The sequence below is a fragment of the Triticum aestivum genome, chromosome 7D (assembly GCF_018294505.1).
Source record: "Triticum aestivum cultivar Chinese Spring chromosome 7D, IWGSC CS RefSeq v2.1, whole genome shotgun sequence".
Lineage (NCBI taxonomy): Eukaryota > Viridiplantae > Streptophyta > Magnoliopsida > Poales > Poaceae > Triticum > Triticum aestivum.
This window is the reverse complement of record NC_057814.1, coordinates 60,545,031-60,559,581: the sequence shown is the minus strand read 5'-3', so window position 1 is coordinate 60,559,581 and position 14,551 is coordinate 60,545,031. Positions and strand designations below refer to the sequence as shown.

The 14,551-nt window shown below is 45.3% G+C and overlaps 1 protein-coding gene, 1 long non-coding RNA gene and 1 pseudogene across 2 annotated transcripts; 1 reads left to right on the top strand and 2 right to left on the bottom strand.

Moving 5' to 3' along the window:
* Positions 1-3,500: 3,500 nt before the first annotated feature.
* LOC123164200 (xyloglucan endotransglycosylase/hydrolase protein 8) lies at positions 3,501-4,813 on the bottom strand. The gene is made up of 2 exons (XM_044581621.1): positions 4,399-4,813; positions 3,501-4,300 (listed from the first exon to the last, which is right to left on the bottom strand). The coding sequence occupies exons 1-2, from the start codon at positions 4,663-4,665 to the stop codon at positions 3,722-3,724; spliced, it is 846 nt and encodes a 281-aa protein (XP_044437556.1). The 5' UTR covers positions 4,666-4,813; the 3' UTR covers positions 3,501-3,721.
* A 705-nt stretch (positions 4,814-5,518) lies between these two features.
* Positions 5,519-6,811, bottom strand: LOC123164202 (uncharacterized). The gene is made up of 3 exons (XR_006482207.1): positions 6,467-6,811; positions 6,264-6,381; positions 5,519-5,751 (listed from the first exon to the last, which is right to left on the bottom strand). It is a non-coding gene; the product is annotated as an uncharacterized lncRNA (long non-coding RNA).
* A 330-nt stretch (positions 6,812-7,141) lies between these two features.
* Positions 7,142-12,073, top strand: LOC123164201 (uncharacterized; annotated as a pseudogene).
* The last annotated feature ends 2,478 nt before the right edge of the window (positions 12,074-14,551 follow it).

Below are 14,551 nucleotides of genomic sequence, written 5' to 3'. Positions count from 1 at the left end.
TTTTCTCAATCGGTTGTTTATGTTGTTTCTAGTGAACAAAAATCCTAAATTATCTGTCATTTTCAAAAGAACAATGCTCTTAATTTTTCCATGTGCAAAATGAAAATATTTTTAGGTCCATGGAATCTAAAAGCATGTGTTGCCATGACGGCAACTTTCATTTTGAGAAATTGTGGAATTTGACTCAGTTAGACTTATGGTTTAGTATCAAGAGGGAAGTTTTGTAAAAGCAACATGAAGAATTACTCAGATGCCCATGAGCGTATATAACTTGGATCGTGTTATAAATGCTCTGGCTAAACCTATTCATGGGAGAGGCGAAATTGTAGCTTTTGAATCTCGCTTAATTGAATTTCCTGCTCCCAGCAAAATTCGGAAAAAGTATAATCATTCGAAAATTCTTTGCCATGGAAATAATAAATACTATATCATTGCAACTTAAGATGCATTCTTCATTTCAAAAATTATATGTGTCTAGAGAAACATTTTGCTATATTTTTCGAAAATTGTTCGGACAATTTACTCTTTTTTGTTTTAGCTACTAGACTGGTTTCTACGTTTTTTCAATAACTATTCACGCACTATTTTCTCAATCGGTTGTTTATGTTGTTTCTAGTGAACAAAAATCCCAAAATTTTCTGTCAGTTTCAAAAGAACAATGCTCTTAATTTTGCCATGTGCAAAATGAAAATATTTTTAGGGCCATGACAACTAAAAGCATGTGTTCCCATGATGGCAACTTTCGTTTTGTCTTTTGACATATCCATCCAAAGAGTTTTGTCATTGCAATTACAAATTTGTTTGAGAAAATGGAAAATTTGATCTTGGATTTTTGTTTGCCATGGCAAAAAGTATAGTCATTTGATATTTGTTTTTCATGCCAATTATAAATACTATATCACTGCAACTTAAGATGCATCCCCATTGTAAAAAATTCCATGTGTTTGGAGAAACAATTTTGCCATACTGTTTTTCATACATTGCCATGATGGAAACTTTCATAGTATCTTCTCCATACCTATATCGGAGAATGTTTCCATGGTTACCGAAGATGTTTTTTTTTCATCGCATCATTTGAATTTTTGGTTTTGCCATGGCAACTACAAATACGACGTCATTGCAACTTAAGATGCATTTTCTTGTCTCTAGAGAAACAAATTTGCCATACTTTGTTTAAAATATACCATGACATAAACTTTTCCAAGTTTGACATTATTTTTAGATATCACTATTTTTAGTACTATATCATGACAAATTTTAACTGTGTAACATGGAAAATTTTATTTTTGGCCATGGCAAATTTACTCTTTTTTAACCATGGCAAAGTTATTTTATCTGAGCATGGCATTCTTATTTGTTTGAACCATGGCAATCCATACTTCATGCCATGGAAATCGATTGTTTGGACATTGAAAATTTACTTTTTAACCATGGGAAATTTATTTTCCTCACACATTTTTAGGTTTAGCCATGGCAAATTCATACTTCATAATATGGCAATTTTTTTTTTAACCATGGAAACTTTATTGTATTCACCATGGCAAAAAAATTGAACCATGGATACTTTTGTATTATTAGACCATGGTAAAAATATATTTTTGACCATGGACATTTTATTACTTTTAAAATGGTAAACTTTTTTTGTTTAGATCATGGGAAAATTTATTACTTTAACCATGGCAACTTATTGTTTTACACCTTCATGTGTATACCACCATGGAAACTTGTATCGCGCACACCATCATAAATTATTTATTTTTTAAACATGGCAAATTTGTTGAATAGAGCATTGTAAAAAAAAGTATACCATCGCAATTTTGATCATATGGAAAAAAATCCATTAGAATCTTTCACATTTTTGTTTTCAAATTTCTGGTTTTTTGCCATCTTTCTTTTATATGAAACAATGGCAATCTTAAGTTAAAACATAATTTGCTTGTACCGAGATGGCTTAATACATATTTGTTAAGCTTTTAAGTTTTGATCCATCTTAAACATTGATGGCAGCTTTACATGTTATATTTGCGTTTTACATAATAGGCAATTCTATTTTATATATGATGGCAAATCAATCTTTCAGGTTCTGCTCACAAGGGTGTTATGTTTGTTCTCTTCGGGTTTTGAGCTTTTTTATAGTGCAACAGTAGCAAACGGGCTATGCTAGCATTTTTTTTTTGTTTCGGCCTGGATCGTGACCGATGGGCCAGCAGTATTAGGGCTCAGCCTACTCGTTCATTCGCGACTCATTCTAGGATCGAATGTTTTGTTTCGGAACGATCACCCCCAAGGAACATTTGTTTGATCCGGGAGCTACCTAGATCGAACGTTACCGAGATATCCGAGTCCAAAAAATATGGTGCGTATTTTTGCGTACTGTTGGGAAAAAAATGAAGCATTGCAAAGGAGCCTGAGGATGGAGAGATGATTTGATATGTACTCTCTCCGTCCGGAAATACTTGTCGGAGAAATTGATGTGAGGGAGTACCATATTTTAGAGTAAAGCGCGTCCTAGGTCCTTAAACTATCTCAGGGGTGTCATGTAGGTCCTCAAACTATGAAAAGTGCCATCCAGGTCCTCAAAGGTCCTTTGAAGTGCAACAAGTGTGTGCTTAATGACACAGAAATTGTTCGAGGACCCATGTGACACTTCTGAAATAGTTTGAGGATCGGCATGTCACATATATTGCACTTTAAGGACCTAAGTGATGATTTTCATAGTTCTAAAACCTACGTGACACCACCGAAATAGTTCTAGGACCTAGGACGCACTTTACTCCATATGTTCATATCGTCATTATAATTCAACTCAAGGAAAGGTTAGAGTAGATATTGTCCGATAGGCAGTGCGATTGTGTCACCTTTGAGAGAACGGTGCGCGCAGAAGATGGAGACAAACTCATCCCGCTCAGTGGATCAACAATGTACAAAGCTGGTTGAAGCTAAATTGTTCATCGTTGCTCTCGTGGAGGATCAGCACAACAAACTGTAACAGCACGCTAAACAGCCACGGAACAGAGTCGGCACCGGAAATGTATGGTACACAGCATGCACCCACCGAAACTGCGTGACCTTGTGGATGTACGTACTTGAAGATCCAGGCGAAAAGCAGACGAGGAATTAAATTGCTTGATGTCTCCGCGTTGCAAGTGAAGTTACTCCTGCTGCTGTCCTGCAGATGCATCCGTTCTTTCTTTCTTGCGTACGACCACGACACCGAAAGTCGGGGAAAAAGCTTCGTCCGCTCACCTCACCGCAGTTACTGCCGCCGCCGGCATTTATCTATGCTTTACAGGAAGGAATCCAATCCAACCCGGATACAGGCAAAGCTTTGAGAAATGGGAGGAAACAACCACATGGATTACAGCGAATCTCAACGCAATTCAAATCTGAATCGCTGACAGGGTATTGTTTATGGTTCGTTTTTACCTGCCCGAGACTGACACCATGTGCAGGTGCCAGGTTAATTACAGTGGCATATTCACAGCTGCTCCAACATTTACTTGAAGAATTCACCTTTATTATCTTTAATCCGTCTCGGTAACAATCACTATGGCAGTAAGAAAGCAGAGAGGGCGAGATCATCAAGAAGAGTATGGATCAATGGATGCCAAAATGTACATATACATCGGAGGCAAGAAATGGCAGATAGAGGCAACCAAGAATATGTCATGTCCATCGATGATCCATGATCGATCAGAGGTTGGTGTCGAGCAAACACCGGTCAGCCGCGGGAGCACTCGGCGGGGAACCCCTTGGGGAACCGCCAGCCGTCGTCGCAGTAGTTGTAGCGCATGTAATTCTTCTTAGCCCAGGCGACGGTGCCCCGCTCGGCGGCGCTGGGCCGGCGCCGCATCCAGCGGCCGGTGCCGGCGGGGCAGGCGAGCGGGCGGCCGGCGCCGGCGGGCACGCAGGCGTCGGCGGAGTAGCCGCGGTAGGAGGCGACGAAGGGCGCGGTGGTCCAGTCCACCTTCACCTTGCCCCGCTGCGTCGCCCAGTAGCTGCCGTCCCAGAGCGTCGCGTGCACCGCCATGGGCTTGGCGCCCGGGTACGGCAGGTCGGCGTGGCGGGTGAAGCAGCGGAGGAAGAGGTCGTCCACCTTGAAGATGACGTTCTTGGCGTTCCAGATGATGGTGTAGGTGTGGTAGTCGGCGGCCGGGTCGAACCAGAGGTAGAACTGCTGCTCCTTCTTGCCGTCGCCGTTGGCCCACACGTTGGTGTTGAGCGCCACGGGTTGACCGGTGCTGTTGCCCATGAACTCCATGTCGATCTCGTCGTGCCTCGGCCCGTCGCCCGACGACAGCTGCATCAACGAAGTAGCAACGCCGGCGTAGTCGAATGTCAACTATAGATATAGTATATTCTGTGCTCAAAACGAATCGAAACGAATCCAATACGTACGTAGAAGGAGGCGACGGTGCCGGCGGAGTTGCCGGGGACGAGCTTGATCTGGACGCTGAACTGGCCGTAGAGGTAGCTGCGCCGGGAGCGGAAGGCGCCGCCGGACTGCCGGTCGAGGACGATCGACGCCACCTGCTGCCCCCGCGCGTCGTAGCCGGCCCGCACGTTGCCCTCCGTGTCGAACTCCTCGTGCAGCCACGCGTCCGCTGACGCCACCAGCAGCGCCAGGGCCACAGCGACGGCGGACACGGCAGCCGGACTCGCCATGGTGCTGGCGGCGAATGCTCTGCTTCTCGGTGGAGATGTGAAGGCGCGCGCTAGTGGAGTGAGACGGGCATGGATGGTTAGTGCGTTGCCGTGCGCGCGGCGGCCGAGCGTAGCATAGCATGGCACAGGAGGTGGCTCTGGTTTTATACTGCTTTGGGCAAGGTCAGCGGCGGGGCAGAGCGGACGCTCTGCTGATGCGCGGGGCACGCACGTCCCCACTAGCTTGCGGTGTCGGACGGTGACCGTGGTGACTGACGCGCGCACCGCAGTCCGACTCCAAATCGAACAAGCGTCCGGGTGATGGCGACGGGATTATCCGGCCATTCATTGCGGTTCGCCACTTAAGCGCATCAATGGGGGGCCGTCGCCGTCTTACCTCAGATTTTTTGCTTATCCTAGCATGGATGCCTCCTTTCCCTTCCTTTCCTTTCCTTGCTGGGCATGGGCAAGCGTGTACTCCCCAGTCCCCACCCCCTGCCCTGGCCGGTCACGGGTGCTGCGGTGCCCGACAGCAACGGCGGGCGGCGGTGGTTCACGCGTCGTCTGGCCGCGGCCGCACAAAAGAGGTACGCGCATAAATTCTTTCTCCACTGCAGCATCAACAAGAAGAAAAAGTTGGCTCAAGCTGAACAGGTGCATCATTTCTCTCGTATCAGCACAATAGGCTGTGACAGCACTAGCAGAATGTGCTCTGATCGTGATCACGTCATCATACCGACCTGTAAGCCACCACTGCAAAGACGGATAGCAAAGATGATTAGACCACTGTACCAGGGACCTGAACCTAACCCATGCTCTGCTGGTAAAATTATCAACAGGAAATGGTTACTGAAAACCAAAACAGATGCCTCAACTGCAAGAGAACTGGTTGTCCCACCTTACACATCTCTATATATAGTGCTGTTGCACATTCGCCTGGCAATGGTTTCAGCAGAGCAGGAATCCCTTTCCTCTCCTTCTCTTCCTGCCCAGAACTTCTTCTGTTCTGGCTTCTCGCAGGTAGGAGAAGGGACTGTCAATTGGTCTTGCAAATTGTCAACGTTGAGGTTGATGGTGTCCTAAATTTACTTGATAGGATAGCACTCTCTGCAGCCACAAAAAATTGATCATCACCGGTGGATTTTCTAATAGACGGTTCAAATTTTAGTTGCTGATTTTTAACAAGTTCCAAGAGCTAGTAGCCTAAAATACCCTAGAATGCAAGTACACCAAAAGAAATGTGCTGAATTTAAACTTGCTGTGAACTAAAAAAGTTGACACAAACACGAAGAGAAAGAATCATGTTGAGAACAAACCGGGTAAGGAACGGACAGATGGTTTATTTTTATTTATGATGCTTGTATATATTATCATGCATAAAGAAACATAAGCTGTGCAGCAGGCCTTAATTATCACATATTTGAAGAGAATCAGTGTGCAGAAAAGATGAAACATGCTCTCCTAGTAAAGTTATGAACAGGAAATGGTTTCTGAAAATTCACATATATGCCTGAACCGAAAGACAACTGGTTGTCCACCCTATATCTCTATGGAACTGCTAGTGCAGAGAAGCACTTGTTGCACAGCAAGGACCAACAAAATGGATACGAAAAATTCACCTTGGTGATCTCAAGCTAGGGTGCTCATGTTCGTTGCCGCATTCGCCCGCCAATGGTTTCAGCAGAGCAGATCAGGATTCCCTTTCCTCTCCTTTTCCTGCCTGAAAGATCTTCCATCCTGGCCTCTCACAGGTAGAAGATGGACAATGTCAATTGGCTTGCAAATTGTCAAGGATGAGGCCATGAGGGTGTCCTAAATTTACCTGATAGAATAGCACTCTATGCGGTCGCACACTGATGATCTTCACTGATGGATTTCCAGTTTCAGATACTGCTTCACAAGACCATATGCCACACCACCTGAGCTTGAATTATATGTGCGGCACGTGTTAATCCTGTAAGAAGTAACTGCAAGAAAAACAACAATTCGGCATAAGTGGCTATGGAAGACGAGTACATGACACAGCACTATGGACATGTCAATTGCACTGCAAGCACTAGTGGTTAGGCCATGGATGTGGAAGCTCCAATATAGACCGGTAGCCCTTCCTTGGCTTCTAGATGTGGATGCTCCAAGGGAAGGACTAGCTCTCAAAACAAAATCCCTTCATTTTTGGTACCTGTAAGGATAATAATCGACCATTTACTGCACTAGTCACAAGACAAACTCAGAATATACTTTTCTGACCATTCAAAAAAGATACCTTTCTATATAGTAGTACTGTACAACCAATAAGTGATGGCAAAAGGAAAATTTGTTCCTGTTAACTTTTTGTTCTGATGTGTGATACTTAAAAGTTAAAAATATAACCACATTAACTGGTTGTGCAACCTCAATCAGCAGTCCCTTTCATAGAGGCAAAACACGCGTTGTAGACTTGCAGTGTAATGTGGACTCACAGCACTCAAGTCTTTGGTGTCGCTCTCATGCTACTGCTTGTATATCTCCACCACACAGACCATTGAAGCTCACCCTGACTTCTGATTTCATTCAGAACCATAGAATTGCTATCACATCCAAACAGAAGCAAGGGGATTTTATCATGGCGGAGCTCATCATCTCGGCGGTTGTCGGGGACATGGTCGGTAGGGTGATATCTCTTCTCGCTGGCCAGTTCAAAGGCCAAGGGTGCACCGACGCCAAGCTACGGAGGATTTGCCATATGCTCGTCAAGGTTCACAGTGCGGTAGAGGAGGCCAAAGGGAGGCACATCACAAACTGCGGCACCCTCGAGTGGCTTTCGGAGCTCAACGACGGTGTGTACCAGGGCCGTTACTTGCTCGACACGGTCCGATGTAGAGAGCAGGAGCTTGAAGATGACCATGCTGACAAGGTAGGAACACAACCTTTTTCTTTATCCTTGTTTAATCCTGCAAAGCGTGTGCGCGTAGCGGCATGTGCCGTGAAGAGCCTACTGTCTCGCAATGATGTTGGTGGTCCTGAGGAGATTGACAGAGTGGTGGAAATCTTGGAAACCATATCCGGTGATCTCAAGGAGTTCATGATGCTCCTACAGAACTGCCAGCCCATCCATCGTCCTTTGGCTACTAATATCTTCATCGAGGGGCAGATGTTCGGCCGACATGTCGAGAAACAGAGGATCATCAACTTCCTACTGCACGATGGTGGTCCGTCAACCGGAGGAAAACTGGGTGTGCTCCCGATTGTTGGCGGCATGGGAGTCGGGAAGACCACCCTTGCGCAGCATGTCTGCGATGATGAGAGGGTGCGCAACCACTTTCCAATAATTTTGTATTCCAATTTCTCATACACCAGAGCAATGGCTCGGGGTGAGGCGGTGTTTGTTCTAGGATCCAAAAATGCAGTTAGAGATGCTAAAAAATTCATCGAAATACTGCATGTACTCAAGGAGAAATACCTCAGCAAGAGGTTCTTGATGGTATTTGAAGATGTCGACATGGGCAAGAAACAGATGCTAGAAGAGTTACTGCCAATCTTGAGACATGGCAAATTCGGGAGCAGGATCATAATCACCACAAACAACAGGGATGTCGCCAGCTTGGGAACGGTGCAGCCAATCAATCTGAAGGTTATGCCGCATCAGGAGTACTGGTTCTTCTTCAAGGCACACGCGTTTGCTGGCAGAGATGTCGAGGAGGACCCAAGGATGTTAGCAGCAGGTAACGCGATTGCAAGGAAGCTAAATGGGTCATTCTTCGGAGCGAAAATCGTCGGCAGGGTGCTGAAAGCTCATCCGAATCCCCGGTTCTGGTGCAAGGTGCTGGGAAGCAATATAGGGGGGCTGTCGCTGTTGGGCGATGGAATTGGGTACATTGCAGATTTGGCAGAGAATTTGCTACCAAACTACGCAAACATATGTGAGGTGACCATTTCTAAGACTCCATATCGATGTCAGACAGAACTGGCCAGGTTGGTATATCAGGCAAGTTCGGGTGCTAGTGTTGTTGCCCCGCGTGGTGATATCGGGTTTGCAAAAGTCTTGTTGTGCAGGTCAGCGTTGCCGCTCCAATCACTATACTACACTGCTCATTGCAGTCTGCGTGGGCCAGATTACTCACCAGAGTTCACCAAACTTGAAGGGAGTAGATTTGCGCATCTTACTCCCCTCAAGAAAAGATTTCCTAATATTAGTAATATATGTGTGTGAAGATCAGACAGGAATTATGCCTATTTACATGGAATTGACGTCAGTACAGAGTTGAATACTCTGTTTTGAGTTGCGTTGTACTAGTTCTTGTTTATTTCTTTTTTCTTTGCTTGCTTGTGTTGTTGCTTCCCTGGTATATACAGTAAGCAAGCTTGGATAACTGTAACGTGGCCCTTGATGTGTGGAATAAAAAGTAGAGACTATCTTATTTGGTTCCCAGAGTTGTGACAGTAGCTTGATTATCCAGAGTAGTGTTCTGCGGGAGAACATTTGCAGCCTGTAAGCCATCATTGCAAAATATGGCAAGGGAAAGATGGATAATGCTAAGAAAAAAAACATTTTTCAATTTTCTATTGATTAGACTAGCGATACCTATACCCTGGACCCAAATCCATAGACTGGTAGTAAAGTTATAAACCGTACAAGGTTTCTGCAAACTCCCATAGATGCCTGAACTGAAACAGAGCTGATTGTCCACTGCATATCTCTATAATATAACTGCTAGCACATAGAAACACTTGTTGCCTTTATCGAAATAAACAGGAACACTTGTTGCGCATAATACAATGCAAAGCTCAAATGTATCAGAGAAGAGGCCTTCACCTTGGTGATACACGAGGAAATATGCTCCTGCTCAGGGCCGCATTTGCCCGCTGATGGTTTCAGTTCTCGCTTCTCACAGGTACAAGATGGACACTGTCAATTGGTCTTGCAAAAAATTGTCGAGGATGAGGGTGTCCTAAATTTGCCTGACAGAATAGCACTCTCTGCAGCCACACGCTGATGATCTTCACTGGTGGATTTTCAGTTTCAGATACTTCACAAGACAAGATGCTGCACCACCTGAGCTTGAATTGTATGTACTCCACGTGTTACACCTGTAAGAAACCCAATTGTGCATAAGTGGCTATGGAAGATGAGTACATTACACGACATAATCGACGTGTCAATTAGGCTAAGGATGTGGAAGCTCCAATATAGACAGGTAGCACCTCCTTGGCTTCTAGATATGGATGCAACAAGACAAGGAGTAGCTCTCAGAACAAAATCACTTCATTTTTGGTACCTGTAAGGATAATATTGGGCGAATTTACTGCATAAGTCAACAGAAAAACTCAGAATATACTTTTCTGACCATTAAAAAATACTTTTCTATCTAGTGTTCAACCAATGAGTGATGGCAAAAGGAGACTTATTCCTGTTAATTTTTTGTTCTGCCGTGTGACACTTATAAATATAACCACATTAACTGGTCGTGCAATCTCAATCGGCAGCCCCTTTCAAAGAAGGAAAACACATGTTGTAGACTTGCAGTGTTAATATCGAGTCAGAGCAATGAAGTCTTTCGTGTCGCTGTCAAGCTAATATTCCAATATCTCCACCTCAAAAACCATTGGTGCTCACCTTGACTTCTGATTTCATTCAGAACCTTAGAATTGCTACAGCATCCAGACAGTAGCTAGAACAATTAATCATGGCGGAGGCCATCTTCTCGGCAGTTGTCGGAGACATGGTCAGCAGGGTGATATCGCTTCTCGCTGGCAGGTTCAAAGGACAAGGGTGCACCGAAGCCAAGCTACGGAGGATTTTCCATATGCTTATCAAGGTTCACAGTGCAGTAGAGGAAGCCAAAGGGAGGCAGATCACAAACTGTGGCACCCTCGAGTGGCTTTCGGAGCTCAACGACGGCGTGTACCAGGGCCACTACCTACTCGACACAGTCGGATGCAGGGAGCAGGAGCTTGAAGATGTCCATGCTGACAAGGTAATGGTGCAACCTTTTTCTTTCTCCTTGTTTAATCCTGCAAAGCGTGTGCGCGTAGCGGCATGTGCCATGAAGAGCCTATTGTCTCGCCATGATGTTGGTGTTCCTGAGGCGATAGATCGAGTGGTAGAGACCTTGGAAATGATATCCAGTGATCTCAAGGAGTTCCTGATGCTCCTACAGAACTGTCAGCCTATCCATCGTTCTTTGGCTTCTAATATATTCATGGAGGGGCAGATGTTTGGCCGACATGTCGAAAAAGAGAGGATCATAAACTTCCTGCTGCACGATGGTGGTGTGTCAGCTGGAAAACTGGGTGTGCTTCCCATCGTCGGTGACATAGGAGTTGGGAAGACCACCCTTGCGCAGCATGTCTGCGATGATGAGAGGGTGCGCAGCCACTTTCCAATAATCTTGTATTCCAATTTCTCATATACCAGGGCAATGGCCCAGGGTGAGGCAGAGTTTGTTCTAGGATCCAGTGATGCAGTTAGAGATGCTCAAACTTTCATTGAGTCACTGCACATACTCAAGGGGAGTTACCCCACCAAGAGGTTCCTGATGGTCTTCGAAGATGTTGATGTGGGCAAGAAACAGACGCTAGAAGAGTTACTGCCAATCTTAAGACATGGCAAACATGGAAGCAGGATCGTAATCACCACAAACAACAGGGCTATAGCGAGCATGGGAACGGTGCAGCCGATCAATCTGAAGGTTATGCCGCATCAGGAGTACTGGTTCTTCTTCAAGGCGCACGCGTTTGCTGGCAGAGATGTCGAGGAAGACCCAATAATGTTAGCAGCAGGCAACGCGATTGCGAGGAAGCTAAATGGGTCATTCTTCGGAGCAAAAATCGTCGGCGGGGTGCTGAAAGCTCACTCAAATCCCCGGTTCTGGTGCAAGGTGCTGAGGAGCAATATAAGGGGCTTATCTCTGTTGGAGGGTCTGTATCAGGCAAGACCTGGTGCCCCGCATGCCTGTTTGGCAACTGATATCCGGTTTGCAAAAGGTTTGTTATGCAGGTCAATGTTGCCACTCGAACTCTTGTACTACACTGCTCATTGCAGTGTGCGCCGGCCGGACTATTCACCACAATTCATCAAAATGGAAGGAAGTAGATTTGCCCATATACTCGTCAAGAAACGATAACAACACACTAATGATGGGACCTCTTCACAGCTCCAGACAAACAGACAAATAATCTTCACTGCTGGGTTCTGCCGTTTCAGGAGCTTGTGTCTGCACTCTACACCTGATGCTGATAACGTTCCTCCTCAGCTTCAACTGGCCGCAAACATGTTCGCTTATCTTGCCAGCGGTGTCCCTGGTGCCCAGGTCTTATGTATCAGATAAGACATAAGAAACATCATGATATTATGCATGAAACCTGCAAAGAAGCAGGAGGGAATGGATAGATGATTACATTTGTACAGAATTTTTTTTGTATTATCGTTCATAAAGCAGGGGCAAAATATATTATCCATGGATAGTGTAATTGTGACCCATTTAAAGAGAATAGTGTTCGCAAAGGATGGACATGAGCTCTTTTCCCTTGCTAGATCAACATGTAGAAAGCTGGTAGCACAAAATGCAGGATCAGATGATAAAAAGGTTACGGAAGCGAGCAGATGACATCCCATATCAACACCACCAAGCAAAGCAGCAAGCACATCCCTACAACTAGATCAACAGCCACAAATATCTATCGCCAGTACCCATAACAAAGACACAAATCCATGCACTGCTAGTAAAGTTATGAACAGAAAAATGGATTCTGAAAATTTCCATAGCTGCCTGAACTGAAAGAGTGCTGGTTGTTTCTACTTAAAAAATGTGTTAATTGTCCACTATATATCTCAATAGAACCGCTAGCGCAAAGAAGCACATGTTGCACAGCAAGGACCAACAAAAGTGAATACAAGGTCACACTGGTGACGTGATATCAGAGGAATGCGCACCTGCTCAGTTCCGCATCCGCCCGGCAATGCCTCTCCTTCTCTTCCTGCCTGGAAGCTCTCCTGTTCCTGGCTTCTCACAGGTAGAAAATGGACCGTCAGTTGGTCTTCCAACTTGTCAGGTACTTGTTTTGCAAGGTGAGGTGAGAGTGTCCTAAATTTATCTGACACAAGAGCACTCTCTGCAGCCGCACACAGATGATCTTCATTGATGGATTTCGCATTTTCAGGTACTTTGCAACGTCAGATGCCATATGACAGCTTGAATTGTACTCCCTCCGTTCCTAAATATAAGTCTTTGTAAAGATTTCACTATGGATGCATTTTAGAGTGTAGATCCACTCATTTTGCTCCGTATGTGGTCTATAGTGAAATCTCTACAAAGACTTATATTTAGGAACGGCGGGAGTACATGTAAGAAATCATAGCAAAGAAACCCAACTCAGTAATTGTGGCAATGGAAGATAACACAGAACACAAATTGACATGACATTGCACTGCAAGCACCAGTGATTAGAATCTATGGCAACAATACAGACAGGTAGCACCTCCTTAGCTTCTAGGGATGTGGATGCTCTAAGACAAATACTAGACCTCAGAACATAATCCCTTCGTTTTTGGTACCCATAAGGATAATATTTGACCCATTCACTGCATAAGTCATCAGACGAACCAAGAACATATTTTTCTATCTAGTATTGTACAACCAATAAGTGATGGCCAAAAGAAAAAATTTCCCTGTTAATTTTTTCGTTCAAATGTGTCTGTACAACACTCGTAACCGCAATAACTATTTTTGCAGCCTCTGTCGACAGTCTTTTTCATAGATGGAAAACACGCTTTGTAGACTTGCAGTGTAATTAGTAGTCAGAGAACTGAAGTCTTCCGTGTCACTCTCGTGTTAATATTCATATATCTCCACCACACAAACCATTGGTGCTCACCTTAACTTCTGGTTTCAGTGAGAACCTTAGAAAATTGTTAGAAAGGCTGGGGTACCAGGTAACTTGTGAACTTTTTTTTTACGGTGCTACAGCGGGCTTGCGCCAGCCTGAACCATTTTCATTATAAATAAGAATGAGATACAACACATCGGATATAAAGATAGCACCCAACTCACACAAGATACAGAGAACAACAGAGACGACAGAAAGAGAACTAGGAGTGAGTCGCGACAAACAGCCAACACCGAGAACTTAGCACCCATCAACACTAGATAGACCGAGAAGAGCGGGAGCTAGCTTTGTCGGATCAGTCAAAAGGAGATCCGCCACCGAGAAGACGAAGAGAAGAAGTCACCAGCTGCTTTGCGGTCACTCTGCACTTGAAGAGCTAGGAGAGTCGCAGACACCGTCGTAGGGCATCCCACTGCCTAGGCACGTCACGACAGAGAGAGCCATAGACCGTGCCGAAGGGCAAAGATCCGCCAAGACAGCTCTACACCTCCTCTAGGCCACACCTGGCCACCATCACAAATAGGGAGATCCAAAGCACTATGTAAGGCAACAAAACCTCAGGCGCCGTCAAAGTGTACCGAAACCCGAGACCTCACCGCCGCCACAGGCCCCCAAGAGATAGATCAACACTAAGAACCACACTAGTAGGAAAAGGGGCTTTTACCCCGGTTTGTAAGGGCCTTTTGTCCCGGTTTTCGAACCGGGACTAAAGGGTCGTTACTAAAGCCCTAACCCTTTAGTCTCGGTTCTTACACGAACCGGGACAGAAGGCCCTCCACGTGGCCACTGCTGCCAGCCCAGGCAGGGGGGGCCTTTGGTCCCGGTTGGTGCCACCAACCGGGACCAATAGGCAGGGCCTTTTGTCCCGGTTGGTGTCACCAACCGGGACCAATAGGCATCCACGCGTCAGCATTTCAGGGGCTGGGGTTTTTGTTTTTTTTTTAAAGGGGGGGGTTGGGGGGTTTTGGGGGGTTAATTTAGGTGTTTCATATATTGTGTTAGCTAGCTAATTAATAGAGAGAAGTGTCCTCTCTTATCTCCG